The 24034-nt window shown below is 35.6% G+C and overlaps 2 protein-coding genes across 20 annotated transcripts in view; one reads left to right on the top strand and one right to left on the bottom strand.

Annotated features, from left to right (window-relative positions):
• The window catches only part of LOC111047429 (leucine-rich repeat-containing protein 45), a 75293-nt gene extending 71060 nt beyond the window's left edge, over nt 1-4233 (top strand). For 15 of the 16 annotated variants that reach the window (XM_039424241.1, XM_039424236.1, XM_039424235.1 and 12 more), the window contains 3 exons: nt 457-649; nt 2773-2939; nt 3568-3984. In XM_039424241.1, coding sequence (XP_039280175.1) covers nt 457-649; nt 2773-2939; nt 3568-3949 — 742 coding nt within the window. In that variant the 3' untranslated portion in view covers nt 3950-3984. Of the gene's footprint in view, nt 1-456; nt 650-2772; nt 2940-3567 lie in introns of all 16 variants that reach the window. The other variant, XM_039424232.1, reaches the window with a different exon arrangement.
• Nucleotides 4234-9610: 5377 nt separating this feature from the next.
• Nucleotides 9611-12818, bottom strand: LOC120350522. 4 transcript variants are annotated; one of them, XR_005570845.1, is made up of 3 exons: nt 12238-12818; nt 11895-12043; nt 9611-9799 (listed from the first exon to the last, which is right to left on the bottom strand). XR_005570845.1 is itself a non-coding variant. In XM_039424263.1 (3 exons), exons 1-3 carry the CDS (start codon nt 12385-12387, stop codon nt 9639-9641), a joined length of 321 nt encoding a protein of 106 aa, XP_039280197.1. In that variant the 5' UTR covers nt 12388-12818; the 3' UTR covers nt 9611-9638. The 4 variants fall into 4 exon arrangements, 2 of the variants coding, with proteins under 2 accessions (XP_039280197.1, XP_039280196.1); XR_005570846.1 differs by having other exon boundaries at nt 12373-12818; XM_039424263.1 differs by having other exon boundaries at nt 12377-12818.
• Nucleotides 12819-24034: the final 11216 nt, after the last annotated feature.

Below are 24034 nucleotides of genomic sequence, written 5' to 3'. Positions count from 1 at the left end.
GGCATTCATGCCTTAGGAATACATCAAGTTTCAATTTGATTTCAAAACGGTCTCCTAAACAATATGCTGTATAGGAATCAATTTCTTATAGAGAACAAAATGGTATTGAGAATCTACAATAATTGCAGTTTAGTATCGTATTTCCTTTTCCATCGTATGTTTTCTTGTTCCCAATAGAGTAAAGACAAGTGTAATGGTACCGTAATGAACTATTACAGTACTACTAGGTACCTTACTTATCAGTTCAGAGAAGAGCTTATATTTTATGTAGTCATTAATGAGCTGAGGGCATAGATATTACCCTTCCATAACCATCATGAGAATTACTTGCTAAGACTTAGGGTTAAACAAACACACTTACCCGATAAAAATTCCTTATTTCAGTGACGTAAATATTCTAAAAATATTTTAATAGAAATGAGAGAATATTAAATAGCTTTGTTTTGAAATCGATAGATTGCAAGGAAAGATGGCTATTGATCATTTTTCAAGAGGAGTAAATTCTTCAACAAGTTTAGAAACGCTGGATCTGAGCTACAATCCATTTCAACTTGAACACGTGATGAACTTTATATCGAGAATTTCTAAAGCTAGATCATTGAAAAAGCTGATCTTCTCAAATTTTTGGCTCCCTAGGAAGATGTACAAAGTAAGCCATTGTAAGTTAACTGAATAGGCTAATTAGTCAAGTGAATATAGGCTTACAGAAAATTATCTTTTATCTTACAATTATTATCTTACAGATGTTAGTGATTGTGTGTGGTAACATAATTTCTAAGAACTATTTGAAAGGGAATAGTTATTTGTGCAACTAGTGCGCAAAGTGACAGTTTGCTGCACCAAAAGAAACGTTTACGCCCGAGCCGTAGGCGAGGGTGGAATGGCTTCTTGAGTGCAGCAGAGGAACTTTGCGCACGTATTTCACATTAGATTTTTCCTACAGTTACCATTGAATATGAAAAGTGGGTAATTATGGATAAAATGATGGCTGAAATCCATCAAATGTTTGTGTGTGTGATGCTGTTATTAATAACAACCTTAATTCATTTAAAAATTAATAATCCAATTGAAGTTGAAAATTCTCAGCCAAAGTTCTCATTTTTATTCATTCAAGAATCAGAAAAAATACAGATAAAACAAAAAATTTGCATTCAAAATACACACCAAAAGCTGGTTTGGATGACTGCAAAATGGCTGAACCGACAAGCGCGCGACCTAGCGGGAAGAATCGTACCTAACTTCGTTCTTTCATCCAGCTAAAAACAGTATTCAGATATTCAGAATTATGATTAACTAGAATTACCGAAAAATACTATAAGTAAACTAAAAAATATTTATAAAATAACATAGACAACAGAAAATATTTTATTGTAGTATATTCTAATGTTATTTTATTAATTTTATTGACATGGATTTCGAACGGTAATTATTTAACCTGAAAATTCAAATTTCAAAATGTGTGTTTGCTAGAGTACATTTCTCATTGCTTGCAGTTGCAATAATAATTATCAATAGAAAAGAAACATTATTTATTATTAAATGATGAGAAGTAATTATTTAATTATGATTTACATGAACATTATTCTTATTTTGGATTTCTTAGATTTTAACATAAATGTAGCCATTGAAATGATTCTCATCCAAACACAGTCATTCTAACCAACTTAATTTTGGCTTTCGCGTACCATTCATCCATATAACCCACTAACTATTTTGTGTTGCCATGTTGCAAATCTGGAGTACGCAAAGTAATCACTTTGTGCACTAGTGCGGAAAAGTGATTCTTTGCGTTCTGTAATCAGTGCAGGAATGGTCACTTTTCAAGGTAACTGTAGGAAAAAACTATTTCTGTTATCAACCAGCAATTGTATTTAATGGATTTATAGTATATTGAGCTACAGAACTGCCGAATTTGATATCAATGATATATATGTATACTGTAAAACTCCGAGCCACTGACTTGGAGCTATTATATACCTTCACACTGGATGTGTGTAGTATACAGTTACTACTGTATTTGAAAATTTCAAGAGAATACTATATAGATATAGTATATTCATTTAGTAACTGTCATCTAGTGTGGTTATGTGTAGTTAAGTAGCTTGAAGTCGGCTGTTTAATATCAAATGGAAGAAGTTACAAAAAATGTGTATATAAATTTTACAATTCCTACCAATTTTGAGCAATTTTTTAATACCGTAGTGTAGGATGACAAAAATGAAATTGAGGAGTCTCATTATCTCACATCAAGTCAAACAAAACCTGAAGATCTCCAATAATAAATCAAAAAGCTTCAATGATTTTCTATGTGAAATTAGGAAAAAATCTTATAGAATTGATCACTGTGTTCTGGTACGGTATAGTAGTATGTCAGTTACGTGCTATCATTTCAACTATTGGGCCTATAACCTTTTGGTTTGCAATTTTAAGCTTCAAATTTGAAGCGATTGAGATTGTATATAATCTCAAATATAAAAATAATCCTCATTGTGATAATCCGTCATTATATTCCGAGTTAAAGTTAATTTTGAAGTTTGCATCACCTACTGATGGTAGGCTAATCCTTGTTCTCACCTTTGAAAACTTTCAAACTTTTGACTTTTCATTTATTATAGCGTGAAATAAATAAGCTTACAGCTCATTAATACAGCGTACACTTAACTTTGGTTTACCATGTTGGAAAAATATTAACAGAATAGGATATTATAATTATGTGAATTGAGCTTGTTCATATACTTTTTAATTGTCTCATTCTATATAATTATATTGAAGGCAGCTACGGATATTCATGAACGAGGTGGACCTTCACTAGTAGTTGAAGGTTTGCTGGGAGTGAAAGAGGAAGAAGTAAGTAATGAGGTCGCTCAGACGCTGCTGCTGAAGCGAGCCCATTACTTAGGACTGAAGCCAAAAAAGAAAAAACGAAGAAAAGAATTTGCGTAAGATTCAATTGATACTTGGGTTTTTTCTAGATCATTAGTAGAGGATAGTTATTAACATTTCAAGATTCTCAAAAATGTTGATACAACAGCTTCAATAAGAGGTAAAGAATTAATTATTCATTTATGTAGGTGGGATACAAAGGTTTTGCATAGTAGATTCACTTTTCCAAGTCAGTGAATTTCATAGCAGAACATAGGTGTCACTTTTCTTTTTCCATATTAGATAGATTGTGATCCTGTGTCTGATATGATCCAATGTTTAATTCTTGTTTATAATAATAAATTCTACCTCAAATGTGAATGTAATCATTCAAGAAAATAAATTAGATTTCAAATAGATTCATACAAAAATTACTTTGATTACAAGTTAATTTTTTACTATTTAGCTCCCTTGGATCATGCATATGATCTTATCAAAGATAATCTAATGCATTTTCATATGGGTACCTGGACATTACTTTTTAAAAATTATTCCAATTATAATAATTCGCCAATTTATAATTAATAATAATTACAATGGAATAAAGGTCTATTGTTTTCCAAAAGACGATATTACTATAATAATTATTCATTAAAACAAATGTAGGCATAATTTTACTGAATATTTCCTATTATTCATCCCCAGGCATTTTCTACTGAAACTGAAGGAGGATGATAAGTTGAAACAAATGAAGAAAAAGGCTTTCTTGAAATTATTTAATGAACAAAAGCTGCTGATTGATGATAAAATGGAGAATGAATTTGTTAAAAGGTTCAAAGTGCTAGATAGGAAAAATGCAGTTGACTTACCACTCATTTTGGAGTTATACATGAAACTATTTCCAAACACAGCTCTGCCAAAGAAGAAAGGCCCAGCAACTGCCACTCCCGGCGATATAGTCAATCAACTACTTGAAAAACTCATAGATAATGCAGTTGGAAAAAAGTCGGCTGACTCCAGAATTGGCAAGAGAAGTAAAATAAGACAGACAAACAGTAAATTGAAAACTAAATCTATGAAAAAATGATACAGATCAATAAAAATTATGAAAATAAACGTTATAAGTTGAATTATTAACTTTTTACATCTTTTTCTTTATCCGGCGCTACAGCCCTAGGCGAGCCCTGGCCTCCCCCATAACACGCCTCCATTCCTCTCTGTTCATGGCTCTTTCTTTCCATCCTCTCACCCCCATCTTTCTCAGGTCATCCATTACTTGGTCCACCCATCTGTTCCTTGGCCTACCTTTTTTCGTCTGCTGTGAAACTTGCTATTGAATAATATTTTCGGCATTCTAGCCTCACTCATCCTCATCAAATGCCCCAAACCACCTTATTCTTTGGGCCTTAACGAAGCGTACGATATTTTCTCCTTTCATTAATGTTTCTATTTCTTCATTTTTCCTTATTCGCCATTGCTGCTCATTAACCTGAACGGGACCATAAATTCTTCTTAATATAGATCTTTCAAAGATTTTTAAAGCATTTTCGTCAGCCATATTCATCACCCAAGTTTCTGCCGCATATGTTGCAACTGGACGCACTGATGTTTTATACATTGTTATCTTGGTGCTCCTGCCGATCAACTTACTTCTGAATAATCTAACATTGGCATAGTAGGCCCTATTAGCTGCTTGAATCCTTTCTTTTATATAAGAAAGGATTTTGACTTTTTGTGCCTCAATTTCCAGGATTTTATAAACTTCTTTCAAGCAAGCTACACTTCTAGCCATTATTACCACGTCATCGGCATATGCACATACTTGATGCATCTGGTTGAATATGGTTCCTCTCTGATCCACCCTTTCAATAGCTTTCTGGAGAGCAATGTCGAACAGTACTGCTGAGAGCCCATCACCCTGCTTTACACCAGCATTAAAATGAAAGCTTCTGCTCAGCCTATTCGCCATCTTCACTTTGGCTGTAGTAGCAGCCATTATCATTGTGATGAGGTTAACAAGCTTACTCAGAATACCAAAACTCTTATCTGACACAGCTTAGGCCTGATGAGACTATCAAAGGCTTGTTTAAAATCAATGAAAAGGCAGTGCACATCTATTCCATGCTCATAGAATGTTTCTATTGTCTGTTTTATTACAAAAATCTGGTCAGTTGTACCCCTATCTCTGCGAAAGCCACACTGGTATTCACCAAGTATATTATTTCTGAATATGGCTCTAGTCTATTTCTTATGATTGCAAATCTTATATACAACATTCAATAGGGTAATCCCTCTATAACTCTGGCACTCCATTTTGTCTCCTCCCTTAAAAATCGGATGAATAATACCCCCTCTCCATTCTTCAGGCATCTCTTCCTCTCTCCATATTAGACCTATCAGGTAATGCAAACTTTCGAAAAGAGTTTGTCCTCCTTCTTTGATCATTTCTGCCATGATAGCATCCTCTCCTGGTGCCTTACCATTTTTCATTTGTTTTGCCACCTGCATTATCTCTTGGATTGTTGGAGGATTAGTAACATCGTTTTCTATTTGTACTTGTATTTCATCCTCATTTTCATCGATATGTTTAATATGGGCACGGTTCAGAGTCTCCTCAAAATATTCCGCCCATCTATCCATCATGCTTTCCTCACTAACCACTTTCCCATCCTTTCCATGATATACCATCATTCTTGGCTGGAATCCTTTCTTCATTTTATTTAAAGCTATGTAGAACTTCTTGGTTTCACTCACTCTACTCATTTCCTCGATATATTCCAAATCCCGCTTCATTTTTTCTCTCTTTTTTCTTCTGCAGATTTTATCAGCTATCCTTTCGTTTTTGTAATTTTCATAGTTCATTCTGGTTTCCTTTATTGTATCATCCTTATACGTGCAGCGTTCTTTCTTTTTATAGCTGCTCTGCAATTATCATCAAACCATTCTGTTCTACCCGCTCTATTCACCTGACCCAGAACTTCCTTTGCCACTTCATTTACCGATTTTTTTATGACTTTCCAGTTCTCTTCTACGGTTTCTCTTTCACCTCTACTCCTGATTTCCTCATGTATTCTGTTTCTATATATTTCCTTGTACCTTTCATTTTTTAAATTTTCTAAATTCCATTTGTCGGCTGTATTTTATTTTTCATACAGTCACTTATTTTCTCTCTGAGGACTGCCTTCACTAAATAGTGATCCGAGTCACAATTTGGCCCTCTACAGCTCCCAGTGCCTATTATGGAGGATGAGAATCTTTTCCTTATTACCACATGATCGATTTGATTGATCGTTCTACCATCTGGCGATTTCCTTGTACCAAGATGTATTTTCTTATGAGGGAAGTGTGTGCTCTTAATATACATATTTGTCCTGGCTGCGAAATTTGCTAATAGCCATTCATTCTCACTTGTTATATCATGGATGCTATTTTCCCTGCAATGCCTTTCAATTCATCTTCTTTTCCTATCAGTATCCATACCTAACATCTAGTATATCATACCTAGGAATTCCATCACACACTTTTTCAAGCCCATCATAGAATTTCTTCTTCACCCCTATCTTCTGTAGTAGCATGTACCGATATTAATGAAATATTCCGGAATTTCCCTTTAATTCTCAATCTACATATTCTCTCATTTACAGGCTCGACTTCCATTAAACTCCTTTTCACGCTCTTGCTTATCAAGAATCCGGTACCTAACATTCCTTTTCTTTCATCTTAACCACTGTACACAATTGATCAACCCTTTTACCAATCCTTCCTTCTCCCTGCCATCTCATTTCCTGGAGCGCGACAATATCTATTTTTGCCTTTTCTATCTCATTCATTATCTCTTTCATTTTCCCAGGCTTCATCATTGTCCGTACATTCCATGTACCTATCTTAATATCACTAGATCTATCCGTTTCCAAATCCAAGTCAGTTTCTTTTCCATATATAAATTCCTTTTTTCCGGTTACCGATCCGAGGCCGTAGTGTTGGTTTCATAACGATTTGCTTTTTTCCGGGGCAAGGTTGTTGGCCTTGCACTCAACCCCCTACCAGGAGGACCAGGGGATTTCATTCCCTTAGCTGATAAAAATCGGCTAGAAAGTAAAATGAAAATAAGTATAGTTTGTCAAGGAAGGCAGATAGGAAAGAAAGGGTATGCCTGGCTCTTTGGATGGCGGGATATTGGGACGCCCCATGCCACATGACCACCATCCGACAAGCCAAGCAAAAAAGCGAGGGCGGCTCAAAAGCAAAGTCAATGGAAATAGAGCCGCCAATAGAGCCGCCCTAGGATGAAAGGTCTCCGGTGGCAAAAGGAAGAGAAGAAGGGATTTGGGAAGAAGGGCTCCGGAATGGGTATCCGCAGCCGCCATGAAGAGACTGGGCGATGGGATCCCCAACCCTGACGCCGAATAACTTTTTGCAAATGCAGTATAGAATTCCATGGTAACTGGATTTAATTGTAAAGTACACACATGACACTGATCTGTGAAAAAACCCCTATTACAAAAATCAAAAAACACATGAGGCTGTAGTGGTCCAATCAGCCTATAGGCTTCTGGAGAACTTTAGGGGTCGATAATGTCAGAAGGAAGACACATTTAGTGTTACAGTTTGTATAATTTATCACCTTTTGAAGCTGGATAATCGTATAATTCATAATAGTTACTAAATCACAGTTTTTCTCTATGTGTACTGAATAATTGAATTTACAATGGAATATGGCTGTTGATTACATAAAGCCGGCCGGCACCGCTGACCGCGGTGGAAGCTGACTTTGGAAGAGGACTTTCAAGGATTCTTTAGAAGCCACTACAGAACCCTCCCTGAAATTATTTTCTTTTTAGCTTGTGATGGAACACTGAATGGAGGACTGCACCTTTGTGTCTGCTGCTCAGATGATTAGGATAAATTTGCTCTGGCTGCTGGGTTTTCTCGTGTTGTTCAGAGGGATGGAGGTGTTGCAATTTTTGTAAAATATAATTTGAATGCTGTATGTGTTAATGTTGAACATTTCTGTTCGGAGGGTGAGCATGAGTTTGCATGTGTGACTCTGGAACATGTAAAATTGTACATAATTTTAGTGTTTCGTCCACCATCAGGCAATGTGGGTGGCTTCTTTCAGGCCTTGGAGGATATGATTATTATGCTCAAGAAGCTTAACCCAGGATTTGAATTGATAGTTGGGGGGAATTCAACATCAATTTACTACCTACCGAGTAGCAATAAAACACGTGACTTTCAGAATCTGTTAAGATCTCTGAATCTATTCTTGACAATCCTTAAACCTACTAGAAAATGGATGCTTGCCTTGACAATATCTTGCCGTCAAGACTGAATGAGAATGTGTGGTAAAATGTAGTGCATTATGAGTTGGGTGATCATGAGGCAATCAATTGTATGAACATGGTGATTCACATCTACAGGGCAAATAATAGTCTAGTATATATCAAGTGGGCCTAACCAGTTGCCGGTTTGTACTAAAAAAACAAGGTTGATTACAGAGAACAAAGTTGGAATGTTTTGTGATGAACTGAGAGATATGAACAAGCTCCTTCAGCATATCTGGTGGCAGAATCCAACTTCACAACATCCTTTGACTGCTTTCTGGAAATGTTCAATCAGTACTTCGTCCTACTTGTTAACTTTAGGAGCAATGATAAAAATATCCCACCATGGATAAGTGGGTGGGAAGGTGGGACCTAGGCCTCTCCCCAAGATGAGATGAATAATGACAATGCGGGCCTATCCACAGGAAACATAAATATCCCATATACTAATTAATAATATGAAATTATAGAAAAAACTATAGTATTAGTTTATATTAATTACTACAGCAGTAGTATAATTATTTACATTATCAACGACGTAGCTAAATAGCCTTGAAAGTATGTTAAAAGCCTAGAGTGGGTACAAACGTACAATACCGTAATTATGAATTACTCAAAATTTGAGTAAGTTATACGTATACTACACGTATTTCTTGATACGTATACTATACGTATTTCTTGATACGTATAGTATACATATTTCTTGATACGTATAGTATACATATTTTCCAATACATATATTTGATGTATTGACCTATACATCTATTTTATGTATCGAATAATGTGTCAAATATACATATTGTCCAATACATAAATTTTATGTATTGAATAATATGTATATTTTATGTATTGACCTATACATCAATTTTATGTATTGAAAACTAAATCTAATTTATGTATTGATTGATACGTAAATATGTCACACTATTTCATCTATTATATGTATTTCATACAAATATCTCATTTAATTGAGGTACCTCATTTATACATGTTGCTTAATACATCTAATTATTTATGTATTGACAAACACATCAATTTCATGTATTATTTTTGTGTGATACTTTCATTCCCATACACTGTACTATCCAAGTTATGTATCATCAATAAAATTTTTCATTCATTTCCATTTCATGAAATAACCTTGAACTAGCAGTTGATAAGAGCAGGTGTAAGATTCCCCATTAGATAGATAGGTTTCATTAGATAGATGAGAGTTCCACATCATTTCTATAGACTATAATCATATAAAAGGGAGTGAAGTGAATGCTAGCAAAGTGTAAGCTATTTATCTGTTATTGGTTCAAGGTTGTTTTAAAGAATGAATTGCATGATAAATTTGATTATGGTTACACAACTTTTATGAGCAGGCATTCCCAGTGAAATTTGAGGAAATATGGAAATAAGGCGAGCAATAAACAGTAGAATACAACTTGAAAATACATTTTTATTCCACTACAATCTCATAAAACGTGACAAATAAATTTTAGTCAATTCTATTATTTTTGAAGTTTTTAGTAAATTACATTCTGGTCCAGGCTGCCGTAGCCACTCCTTCACCCTGGTTTCAAACAGCTTGCTCGTGAAATCTCCATCCAGAGACACAGCAACAACTTCTGAAACAGATTAATTTTACAATGTGTTATACTATACAGAGCATTCATTGAGTCGCGCACATTCATATCAACCTGTATGAAAATGGAGGGTTTTTATAATAATTGTTGTGTGGCTATAACAAATATATACCGCAAATTTATATCATGTAATTCATGGTGTACAGGCTACCAGCACAGGTCTGCAATTTTGTTTTGAGTAGGCTACCGTTAATTTGAACATGTTGTTTTGCCAAGAGCAAAAAGTGTTCCTTCCTGAATCGTTTTTACCAAACGCATCCTGTGGCTCAACTCAAAGGAAAGTGTTTAAAAAATGAGTTATACCTTATAAGTTACACTGGATGATTTGAAAATGAACACTACAACACAGATTAACAATATTTGTGTGGGTATACTTTATAAAAGTACCAAAAATCGTGGTATAAAAACTTTTTGCGTGTAAAAAGCAGCCTTTTTGAACTCATGCTATAAAATGTTGGGAATAATTGTATAGTAAGGCACATAAGTATATAGTATGTTTATAAAAGTTACACTAATAACAAGAATATTTTATAACATAAGTTTAAATGACTGCCTTGTTTATTATTAGACACAAAAATGTGTTTTACCATCCTTGTTGACTCTTTATGGAGTACCGGTACCGTAATTAACTGAAAATGAACATTACAACAGAGACCAACATTAGTGTGGGGTTGGGCTACTCCATGAAGAGTCAACAAACATGGTAAAACACATTTTTGTAACCTATATACCATAAAATTACTTTATGATTTGAAAATCATTTCAATGTAAATCTTATGAGAGTTGGCTAAAGTATGGTAGTGGATTCGACTAACTTGGCCAAACAAAAGTTCAACATTCAATGGGCACATAAGAAGGCTTCTGATGTCCATTAAGCATACTATTGATACATTTCTCCACATTTTCAACATTTTAAGCAATAGAATTTAATAGGTGAGATTTTTATGTAGTTATCAATCAATTTCATTTTTTGAGCACTAGCATAATCTATTCTGAACATTTCTATTGAAAGGATCAATAACAATTACTTTCGAGGTGAGGGAAACAAAAATAACTTTCCAGAGATTCTACTTCTTTACTTAAAGGCTATCACACTATTATTATTGTTTGTTGTTGGCATAGCCTACCGGTAACATAAGATTTAGATTGGGCCCTCCATCCAAAAAACAGCAGCGTTTTCAGATTGTGGGAAATTCGAACTTCTTCAAATTCCTGATTAGACCCATCCTCGATATGCAAGTCATCCTCGGTATGCAAGTTGGGTTAGTATTAAAAAGTTCCTGGGTGAAAGGATTCAAGGGAAATAATACTGTATTTTTTATAAAATTGAAAAATTGCATAAATATGTTTTTCTTTCAAAATTTGCAATTTTTTTTTCAAATATCACTTTTCTGAGAGAAGTTCTCTCACAATCATGGGATGAACTAAAAGGAGTAAAGTTTTTTATTTATATCAAAATGACAAGGAGAATTCGTGCTATCTATATTGGTTTTTATTTTTCTCATATAAGAGCGATATAACTTTGATTTAATTCATGAATGTGCTTATCAATGTCGAGTCAACTCGAGCAGAAAACATAAAAGGTTTGATGATCTGGAAACTTGTCTTAGAAAATAAGTGGGTGTTGAAACCGAAAAAGTTGTTCAAAAATAATTATTATTATTTTCCCAATTCTCGAAAATAGTCGGAAGACCGTTGTTTGGCCTCTCAGGAGCTTCAAAGTAAGGAAAGCTTTGTAGGCGTCAAGCATTGTATGTTAAAGGTTGTTTTTTGAACGATTCAGGCGTATTAGAATCAGGTATTTGAGCAGCAGTCAGTTGGATTACCATAGAAATATGCAGTTTTGCAACAATGCTTGAGTTTTCTGAAGCAGGGCTGTAATTTTCTTTATTCAGTTGCATGTGTTTGCATTAGAAGAAGTTATAATCTTACACAATCTGACAACGCTGCTATTTCTTGGATGAAGGGCCCAATCCCAATCTTATGTTATGCCACAACTATAAACACTAAAAAGACTTAAAAGAATAAAATAATAACTTAAAGACTTGAAGAATAAAACACTTATAAGCACAATTACTCTCCAGGATTTCGTTCATCAGAAGGCTGTTTAGGGACTTCTTCCCTTTCCCGCCTTCCCAGCTGAAGTTGGTGGCAGCTTCATTTGTTGTCAGCCAGACGAGCAGCGTCCTCCACACTCCCTCCTCCAAGTTTATGTAAGAAGTCCACCTACAAGAAAAAATAGTCATGTATGAGGATTCTAGATTACAGAAATTCCTATTCAGGAGGTTCAGAAGACTTAATTGTTCCCTTATTCATTTATTTATTGAATTATGACATGAAAATTTAGTTCAATATAAAGAACTTTTCAATAACGACATTGATTGAGAAGCTGAATATAACATTATTTAATCCTTGCTCACCTTTCTATTAATATAATTTCATTGTTGGGAGAGGAAGGATTTTTAACTCCTGACAGTGATTTATTTTGCTAATTACAGGTCCTTGTAAAACAAAAATATATTGAAATACATATGAATATACAGTATATACGGTACCTACTTCACTTTCATTCTTCATTAGTCAAACCTTACAGTTACGGTTATCAAATAATGATTATTATTGCTATACTGGTGTTTTCAATGTGAAATTTCCACTAAAATCAATTTGCTGTTTTTTCTGGGTACGGCCTTGAATGGAAGTATGTGCAATCAGTCATACATTACATCAAACGTTAAATGTAATTGATAAACTGTTAAATGTAATGATAAAGCAAGAAGATCTCCAATGTACAAAGATGAAAGATGAATTATGATTTTTAGCTCCATGCTATACAAACAAGAGTCAGTTGACTTTTGGTCTCTGAATCAATCAAGGATGCATGTTTCTTCCACTGACAGAATCCAAGGTCAGGGCAGTGGACTGTGAATGATAGTTCGTATTAATACCTACCGTACAAATAAATCTTTGAATTCTGTGCATAAAAATACTGATAGCTTGAAGTGTGGTAAGTACGCCAATAAAAGACTAAATGAATCAACAAGATGAGATTTAATAACAATAAAATAATAATAGGCAGATGGCCACATACAAAACAATTGTAAGTAGATTGAGTCAAATATCTTGGGATAATTACAACATGATAAAACGTTAGAGAAATACAAAATTTAAATGAAATTAGGTCAATGACATTAATGACCATTGAAGCCTGACAATAATCGAAAAGGTAATATTAATGATACCTGAATTGCGAATATAAATTGAGTGCTATAATGAAAAGTTATTGCTGCAAAGTTCAATCTTAATGATTTACAAAAGGAATAATAATAAATGACAATGATTTACAAAAGGAATAATAATAAATGACAATGAGCTGTAGATATTGCTCAACAAATAGAGTACATTAAAATATAGGCGGCAAAGGCCTTCAATAAATTAAATGTCAAGTTAGACATCAATTGAACAATTAATAGGCGTCAGTGGCCTCAGTGAATTAAATGTCAAGATAGACATCAATAGTACAAAAGGAATAATAACAAATGACAATGAGCTGTAGATAGTGCTCAACAAATAGAGTAAATTAAAATATAGGCGGTAAAGGCCTTCAATAAATTAAATGTCAAATTAGACATCAATTGAACAATTAATAGGCGTCAGTGGCCTCAGTGAATTAAATGTCAAGACAGACATCAATAGTACAATTAATAGGCGTCGGTGGCCTCAGTGAATTGAATGTCAAGATAGACATCAATAGATCAATTAATAGGTGTCAGTGGCCTCAGAATATCACTTGTAAAGCCAAGGGTAGCTGTCAAATCCAATGAATTAATAGGCGTCGGTGGCCTTAGTGAATTGAATGTCAAGATAGACATCAACAAAACAATTAATAGGCGTCATTGGCCTCAGAATATCACTTGTAAAGCCAAGGGTAGCTGTCAAATCCAATGAATTAATAGGCGTCGGTGGCCTTAGTGAATTGAATGTCAAGATAGACATCAACAAAACAATTGATAGGCGTCAGTGGCCTCAGTGAATTGAATGTCAAGATAGACATCAACAAAACAATTATGTAGTACATACGTAAATGAAAATTGAATAGAACGATTTACGTAACCTGAATAAAATTTTGAAGAGGAGATGCAGCCAGGCAGACAGGCAATGAATCCATAATACCCAAAGGAACAGGACATCAGCAAGCGACGATGTGATCTGGCCATGCGATGACAAGAATGGGAGCGTCCACCACAGCAGGCCAATCCCCCAGTGGAAATGTAGGCAGGAGCATGTAGAATCCCAAATGAATAATCCGACTTTCAAGTTGTGGAATTTTTAGAATGATTTCCAAACGGTAAAGATGATGAACTTGAGAGTTTGAGTTACACGAGGTGAAGCCAATTGTTAGAAGAATGGCAATTGAAGCCCACACGAGGTTGTGAACTTGACAAAGTTTATCAGCGTAAATATGCGAAGAAATCGATGAATAATTGAATCACAATTGAAGAATAGAATAAACGAATTAATTTGGAAGAATAATTCACTTTTAAAAACGTTCAGTAGATCCGATGAATAGCGAAAAACGCCCACACGAGGTTGCAATTTTGACAAAGTTTATCAGAGTAAATGAGTGAAGAAATCTATGAATAATTGAATCACAATTGAAGAATAGGATAAATGAATTAATTTGAAAGAATAATTCACTTTTAAAAACGTTCCGTAGATCCGATGAATAGCAAAAAACGCCCACACAAGGTTGCAATTTTGACAAAGTTTATCAGAGTAAATGAGTGAAGAAATCAATGAATAATTGAATCACAATTGAAGAATAGAATAAATGAATTAATTTGAAAGAATAATTCACTTTTAAAAACGTTTCGTAGATCAGATGAATATGGATAAAAGGTTTAGACCGAGAGCGTAGATGCACTCTCGACTAGGAACCATTGCAAAAGACACGGAAACCGCTAAATGCTCCTTGAAAAAAGGAACATGCCGGATGTGTTAGAAACGTAAGCAACACGTTTACAAACGTTTGGTGAAAAAGTAACAAATATCTAGAAAGTAAGATGCCTAAAGACAAAATAAATTCCAAAAAATCGAATAGTACAAATATTAAAATTGCAACGGCAAATAACCCGACGAAAAATACGAATAATATAGGAAACCAACTTGATTAGAGCAGTGGCAAAGAACCGTGACTGTGATGTCACTGGTCAGCGCAGACGGACAAAATGACGACATGATGTCTACGTAGTAGCGGAACGAGTAACAAGTGGAACTGTTCCAATAAATGCTTTGTCAGATTTTACATAAACTGGGCCCCTTGTGTCATACGGGGGTATGGCACAATAAGAAAAAATAAGAAATATGTAAAATCTGGCAAGGCAATTGGAAATTGAAAACTGGGCCCCATGTGAGAACCAGGGGAAAAAACAATGAAACCTAAAAATACCACATGAACCATAAGAGCAAGGGGATTAACTAGAATCCTCATCAATGGGAAGAGGTGCTAAACTCGAAATAGCTCTCTTAAAAGTGCCAGAGGGAGTGAGAACAGTGATAACTCGAACCTTGTCGTCCTTACCGGGATGAACTTCAGTAATGCGCGCCAGCTTCCAAGTGGACTGCGCGGAACCAGGATCCTTCAAGATGACAACCGTACTGACCTTCAAATTTTCACAATTGTTTAGCCATTTGCCTTTTTTCTGAAGAGTGGTTAAAAAAGAAGTACGAGATTTGGGGCCGCCTACACGAGTGGAAATAGGACCGGCGTAATCCAAACCACAATTGTAAAAGGGAAAATTAGCCTGAAAGCGGGCCGCTGGTAAACTACCCATGATTTGCTCAGAACGAAGAGCCGAAATACGAAAACACATTATGCAATGCCGCAATACACTTTTGATGGTGCGACGGGTGGAAGGAAACCAAAATCGTTGTCTTACACTGGCCATGATGGCCTGCACACCAGCATGACTTAGACGACGATGGTGAGCAACAATCAATGCATGAGTGAACTTGTGATTGCTGGGCAACAATATTTGATGTTTATAATCAAAGGAAGCATTTGCATTTTGCAAACGTCCACCAACTCTGAGCAGAGAATCTGAGTGAATGAATGGTGACAAGGCTTTAATAGAGCTATTAGGCAATAGCTCCTGATTTTGACGCAATGCTTTAAGTTCAGCAGAGAAGGCCTCTTCTTGAATGGATTTGAAGATACAATTTTCAGCTTCTGAAATTTCAGAGATAGCTAATTGACCAAAGTGTGGAGTGACTGAATTTTGTTTCCTACAATTATGAATGAACCGTAGAACATATGCTGTTGTACGAACGATTTTGTGATAAGTTGAGCAACTATTGATTATACCTGAGATAACATCATTATGAGAAGAAGTAGTAGCTAATACCTGAACTGATTGAGAACTGATTTCCTGAACTGATTGAGCTGATTTCTCTAACTGATGAGAGACATCATTTGAAGTTAGAAAATTCGACATGACCCTACGGGGAGTGGCCACAGGCGAAGCAGGGAGGCACGAACGAGGTGCTGCAATAGGACGAATGGTTTTACAAGAACCAAATATGACCCAACCTAGACTGGTTTTCTGAAGAATGGGAGCGTTTTGAGCCAGATACAATTTAGCAGGCTGAAGAACAGATGCGAATATGCCAGCACCAAGTAACAGATCTACAGGCTTAGGCTGATCAAACAATGGATCCGCTAATTTGAGTTCAACTGGAATTGAAATTTTGGAAAGATCGATGTTCACACTAGGAACATTAGATGATATGCTATCAACTACAATACAATTTTCTTCAACCGACCACAAACGATCAGATGAAGACAAGCAAACTGAATGAGAAATAGATGATTTGGTCTTATTCTCACCTACACTATGAATCAAAGTGTCAGAATACAAAGCAGCAAGTGACAATTTTTCAGCCAACCTAGTTGACATCAAATTACAATCAGAGCAAGAATCTAAAAGCGCGGTTGCTTCAATAAATTCCCCACTAGAAGATTGAACCAAAACTTCGGCAGTAGGTAACAAGGCAACAGTTGATTGCTGTTGCAAACACAGAGACAAAGTGGAGCTCATTGTGACATGAGAGTTCTTCTGAGGCTGTTCTGCATGAGAAACAGCTTGCTTAGTTGTTTCCGCATTCTGAACCATGACGGAATTCAAAACAGCATTCTTACCCTTGGAGGGAGCAAAGGATTGAGAATGAATAACATTTGAAGTTACCTTATCCTTAGAAGTAGGCTGAGTGTCTCGTGATTGAGGATACGACCTATGAAGAACAGTGTGGTGACTCTTGCCACAAAGTGTACACAATTTGTCCGAACAAACATGATTGGGTGTGAAAGGCTTGAGGCAATTATAACATAACCTTTTGTCACGGACAGCATTCCAACGATCAGTAACCTGCAACTTCAATAATTCATTACAACGATTTGGAAAATGACCAACAGAATTACAAAAACTACAAGGTGACATAGAAGAGGTAGTAACCTGCATCCTAGCTTGAACATTCGATTGATTTTGATTGAACTTCGGCTTGCTATGAGCACCAACCGAGTTGGATGTACTTTGCTGTACATTTCCTTGATGATGGTTAGCTGAGCTTGAAGCAACAGCTTCCATGATTTTGCATTGTGATTCCAAAAAATTCCAAAATTTATCAATGGTGGGAATGTCGTGTATACCAACACTGTTTTCCCATTCTCGAACAGTAGCAGTATCCAACTGCAACAACATTTTGTGCATGTACAATAAGTCCTTGATTTGGACTCCAAGTTGAAGCACTTCGAGCGCGGTAATGTGGGACTTGCAAAAGTCAATGAATGCCCGTAATGATTGCGGACAGTTACGTTTTATGGTAGGCGGAGATTCAATTGCCGTGACGTGCCTGGCAGCAATTAATCTCTTATTGTCATACCTCTCCCTTAAGAGGTTCCATGCAAGCTGAAAACCATTTTCGTCAGCTTCAATGTGTTCCACTCTAGCAAGAGCTTCACCACTGAGTGATTGACGAAGATAGAAAAATTTCAATGATTCATTAATATTATCCTGATTACCAATAATATTGGTAAAAGCACTTGAGAATGCTTGCCATTTTGAAAGCTCCCCATTGAAGCGTGGAAGCGGAATCGCGGAATCTGAGGCAACTGAAAATTTGCCAAATGTGAGTTTTGAGATGTTGGCCACTGGGAAGCACCAGCAGTGGCCTCATTGTTGCGTTGTCTGCTTTCAAAAGCAGTTAATGCAGCATTTGCCTTAGAGGTAATGGAGATAAACTTATTAAGTATTTCAAAATGAGTTGAAGTGTCTTGTGCTTGCAACTCTGAATTCCATAACTGTTCATGGATTTTATCGTACTTAATTCTAAGTGAACCTAGTTCGTTTTTGACAGTCAACAATTGATAATAAGTGGCTTCAGTGTCCACAACATAATTGCTATAGCTGGTTATGAACCAATCTATTTCGTGGTGTAAATTGTCTCTTGCATTGGAAAGAGCAGAAGGCTCAGGAAGTGAATCTTCCTCATGATCGGACATGCTTAAAAACTAACAGAAAAACCTGAGTGAACGAAACGATGCTGCACTGTAGCAATGCGATTGCTGCGCCAACAAGCAACTTTGGGCGCTGGTCCAGTACGCAGAGAGGCACGCCTGTGCGTTTGAGGCAAGTTGTATCAAGCTTGCTGTGCGGCGAGTCAAGTAGCGAGCTCGCAAGGTGGTGTAGTTTGCTGTGTGTTGTTTTCCCAATGCGCAATAGCCGTCTGTGACCAGTTCAGTGCGGTTCAGTCTCTCAGGGTACAAGATAGTTGATAGCTGGTGCATACATGTCGCAGCGTGCTTTGAGTTGCAGCCAGTACTGAAAATTTGAAACAAGTGTGTGAATGCTTAATATTAAACAATATAAACATACAAAGGTACAATGGAATAAAATATACTCTAGAGTGGGACCTAATCATTGGCGTCAAGCTAGACTATTAGGCACACGGTCACTGAAACCCTAAGGTTCAATGGACCAAGAAATGGGTAATAAAAATTAACAATTATCCTAGGTAAACACTAGATCAAAAATGAACGGGCTGGAGGACCAATTTTTATCCAATTGGTCCAATTAACAATTATCCTAGGTAAACACTGGATCAAGAAATCTGGCCCGGATGAACCAATTTGTATGACAGAATCCAAGGTCAGGGCAGTGGACTGTGAATGATAGTTGGTATTAATACCTACAAATAAATCTTTGAATTCTGTGCATAAAAATACTGATAGCTTGAAGTGTGGTAAGTATGCCAATAAAAGACTAAATGAATCAACAAGATGAGATTTAATAACAATAAAATAATAATAGGCAGATGGCCACATACAAAACAATTGTAAGTAGATTGAGTCAAATATCTTGGGATAATTACAACATGATAAAACGTTAGAGAAATACAAAATTTAAATGAAATTAGGTCAATGACATTAATGACCACTGAAGCCTGACAATAATCGAAAAGGTAATATTAATGATACCTGAATTCAGCGAATATAAATTGAGTGCTATAATGAAAAGTTATTGCTGCAAAGTTCAATCTTAATGATTTACAAAAGGAATAATAATAAATGACAATGATTTACAAAAGGAATAATAATAAATGACAATGATTTACAAAAGGAATAATAATAAATGACAATGAGCTGTAGATAGTGCTCAACAAATAGAGTACATTAAAATATAGGTGGCAAAGGCCTTCAATAAATTAAATGTCAAGTTAGACATCAATTGAACAATTAATAGGCGTCAGTGGCCTCAGTGAATTAAATGTCAAGATAGACATCAATAGTACAAAAGGAATAATAACAAATGACAATGAGCTGTAGATAGTGCTCAACAAATAGAGTACATTAAAATATAGGCGGCAAAGGCCTTCAATAAATTAAATGTCAAGTTAGACATCAATTGAACAATTAATAGGTGTCAGTGGCCTCAGTGAATTAAATGTCAAGACAGACATCAATAGTACAATTAATAGGCGTCGGTGGCCTCAGTGAATTGAATGTCAAGATAGACATCAATAGATCAATTAATAGGCGTCAGTGGCCTCAGAATATCACTTGTAAAGCCAAGGGTAGCTGTCAAATCCAATGAATTAATAGGCGTCGGTGGCCTTAGTGAATTGAATGTCAAGATAGACATCAACAAAACAATTAATAGGCGTCATTGGCCTCAGAATATCACTTGTAAAGCCAAGGGTAGCTGTCAAATCCAATTAATTAATAGGCATCGGTGGCCTTAGTGAATTGAATGTCAAGATAGACATCAACAAAACAATTGATAGGCGTCAGTGGCCTCAGTGAATTGAATGTCAAGATAGACATCAACAAAACAATTATGTAGTACATACGTAAATGAAAATTGAATAGAACGATTTACGTAACCTGAATAAAATTTTGAAGAGGAGATGCAGCCAGGCAGACAGGCAATGAATCCATAATACCCAAAGGAACAGGACATCAGCAAGCGACGATGTGATCTGGCCATGCGATGACAAGAATGGGAGCGTCCACCACAGCAGGCCAATCCCCCAGTGGAAATGTAGGCAGGAGCATGTAGAATCCCAAATGAATAATCCGACTTTCAAGTTGTGGAATTTTTAGAATGATTTCCAAATGGTAAAGATGATGAACTTGAAAGTTTGAGTTACACGAGGTGAAGCCAATTGTTAGAAGAATGGCAATTGAAGCCCACACGAGGTTGTGAACTTGACAAAGTTTATCAGCGTAAATATGCAAAGAAATCGATGAATAATTGAATCACAATTGAAGAATAGAATAAACGAATTAATTTGGAAGAATAACTCATTTTTAAAAACATTCCGTAGATCCGATGAATAGCGAAAAACGCCCACACGAGGTTGCAATTTTGACAAAGTTTATCAGAGTAAATGAGTGAAGAAATCGATGAATAATTGAATCACAATTGAAGAATAGGATAAATGAATTAATTTGAAAGAATAATTCACTTTTAAAAACGTTCCGTAGATCCGATGAATAGCAAAAAACGCCCACACAAGGTTGCAATTTTGACAAAGTTTATCAGAGTAAATGAGTGAAGAAATCAATGAATAATTGAATCACAATTGAAGAATAGAATAAATGAATTAATTTGAAAGAATAATTCACTTTTAAAAACGTTTCATAGATCAGATGAATATGGATAAAAGGTTTAGACCGAGAGCGTAGATGCACTCTCAACTAGGAACCATTGCAAAAGACACGGAATCCACTAAATGCTCCTTGAAAAAAGGAACATGCCGGATGTGTTTGAAACGTAAGCAACACGTTCACAAACGTTTGGTGAAAAAGTAACAAATATCTAGAAAGTAAGATGCCTAAAGACAAAATAAATTCCAAAAAATCGAATAGTACAAATATTAAAATTGCAACGGCAAATAACCCGACGAAAAATACGAATAATATAGGAAACCAACTTGATTAGAGCAGTGGCAAAGAACCGTGACTGTGATGTCACTGGTCAGCGCAGACGGACATAATGATGACATGATGTCTACGTAGTAGCGGAACGAGTAACAAGTGGAACTGTTCCAATAAATGCTTTGTCAGATTTTACACCACATATAAATAGATTTTGAATTTTTCTTTCGAGGCCCATGTATTCTTCGAACCATTTGAGAAGTTAGTTGTTGAGTTAAGGCATTGGTTACCTGAAGGACTCTGTCTTGAGAATTCAATTATTATAGGCTGTCACAGTTCGAGCAGATTGAACCTACAATTTCAATCTTGTAGGGAAAGCTGGTGTTTTTTATTCAATCAACTGGCAGACGTTTCTTTTATATATATATATATATATTATATATATATATATATATATATAATATATATATATATATATATATTCTTACTTTCCTTGTCCTATTACCATAGGTAAGGAAAGTACCTATTGCTTTCCGAAAAAAATTAAGGTACCCCAATTTCTAAATTTCTATACGTTTCAAGGTCCCCTGAGTTAAAAAAAAATGGTTTTTGGGTATTGGCCTGTATGTGTGTGTGTATGTGTATAAGAGTATGTGCGTCTGTGTACACGATATCTCATCTCCCAATTAACGGAATGTCTTGAAATTTGAAACTTAAGGTACTTACACTATAAGGATCCGACACAAACATTTTCGATCAAATGCAATTCAAGATGGCGGCTAAAATGGCGAATATGTTGTCAAAAACAGGGTTTTTCGCGATTCCTCAAAAACGGCTCCAACGATTTTGATCAAATTCATACCTAAAATAGTCATTGATAAGCTATTTCAACTGCCACAAGTCCCATATCTGTAAAATTTTCAGGAGCTCCTCCCCATCTATGCAAAGTTTGATTTTAGATTTCCAATTATCAGGTCTCAGATATACTCCCATATCTCGAGTCAAAGATCTGAGCCATCTGGTGACAGGTCAATAACGCTGGATACACAGGAGATCTGCTATCTCTTCATAGTGGATGATTTAATAGAATCAACAGTTGCCAACAGTTTGCAATTGAATAATTAAATTTTCTCAAATTTCAAGCTTATTTTCAATTTTGGGTGAAAATGTTACTGAACATTAATTGAAGAGATGTCCATGCTCAATCGTTTCCACTAGAATTTTTTTGTTCAAATTATATCTGAGACCTGATACTTTTTCCTGTATCATTCATGATTTACTATTATCATGAATGATTAATAAGTTTTTTTCTATACTTTCAACACCAGCTTGATTCTGAATTTGTGAGTGGTGCTAACTGGTTTGTTTGAGAGGGAAGTGTAGGATGCCAATGGGCCATATGAATAAAGTTGAGCATTTTCTTATACTTCTAAAATATAAAGCATTTGCTTCATTTTCTATGAATAAACGTGAGCAAAACCTTTTGCTCATGCTCATAAAAGAAAATAGTTCAAGCAAATGACTCCCCACTACGTGCCCTTCAACAGCACTACTCGAGCTCAGACAGAAAAATCGTCTTTTGCGTTCACTATAGCGCTTTCTATCGGTATAAATTAATACTGCACGTCAGGCAAAACAAGATCCGGTAGAAAAGTTCTCTCTGATTCCTTCTACTTTGTGCTGTGGCGTTTTGCATGGAGTTTGTTTACAGTTACACGGGGGAACCCCAACTGTTCGATGGGAGAGCCGATCGACAGTAAACAGAGATGGCCTTGAAGTTCCTAGCGTTCCACAATTCCACTATGAATACTTTGAAGTAATGCGCATGCGCTGGATCGACCAATAGAATTTACACGCGCGACTAGCCATTACATTTCAAAATTGCTAATACTTTGAAGTAATGCGCGTGCGCTGGATCGACCAATAGAATTTACATGCGCGACTAGCCACTACATTAAAAGCCTAGGTTTCTCTTGACGTAATCACGCAAAAGTCTGCTGCAGCTATTGCTAGGGAAGTGTTTTCTCTGACTTCACGCGCGCAATCTCTGTAATTCCCTCTGCGTCGCGCACTCAAGAATTTTACTAGTAATTCAATTGTTCCAAAAAATAATAATGCTAATAGGTTTCAAATCAAATCATTTATTTGCCATACAACAAATACATATTCAAAACGAATAAAAGAGAATGCATAATTTTATAAACAAAAGTATAAAATAATAAAACAGAAAGTAAGCATAAATAATACCAAAATCATAATTAGATACTTTTCATTAACTGTTTTGATCAATTTTTCATAATTTTTACTTCAGTTCTTGAACTTGAATTTTTTCTAGGGGAGAGGAATAAACAATTTTCCCAAATATTCAGGGATGTATCTCCCCTGTTAACGATGGAAATTAGGCTACCCCCATTTATCATAACCGGGAAATTTTAAGGGTAGAAGAAGCTGCTGGTGCATTGTTTAAGGATATGAACTACTATAGGTGGCCATACTTGTCTTCTCAACCACATACTTGAAACTCAATAAACTATGATCAACTCTGAAAAAATATAAGCTACATTGAATTTCTTCAAAATAATAGATGGTGAAAAGTAACAAAATTGACTCACTTTAAAGTGCTATCTTTTTATTTTCATGCTATCTCAGTCCATAATTATAATATATACTAGACCATTCACTGTCTAGCTTATAATTTCATAATTATCATTGTGCTATTCTCTCATCTCCTAGATATTTGTTCGACTCATACTAAAGAAAGCTAACTAAGTAGTTGCTGAATGGGC

Source organism: Nilaparvata lugens, chromosome 3, assembly GCF_014356525.2.
Source record: "Nilaparvata lugens isolate BPH chromosome 3, ASM1435652v1, whole genome shotgun sequence".
Taxonomy (NCBI): Eukaryota; Metazoa; Arthropoda; class Insecta; order Hemiptera; family Delphacidae; genus Nilaparvata; species Nilaparvata lugens.
This window is presented reverse-complemented; position numbering and strand designations above follow the sequence as displayed.

Excerpts from the sequence above, each read along its gene's own strand:
- LOC120350522 (XM_039424262.1), bottom strand. The coding sequence starts at position 12,063 with ATGACTATTTTTTCTTGTAGGTGGACTTCTTACATAAACTTGGAGGAG. Across the intron at positions 9,800-11,894 it reads GATGAACGAAATCCTGGAGA|AAGTTGTTGCTGTGTCTCTG; the intron begins GTAATTGTGCTT and ends AATCTGTTTCAG.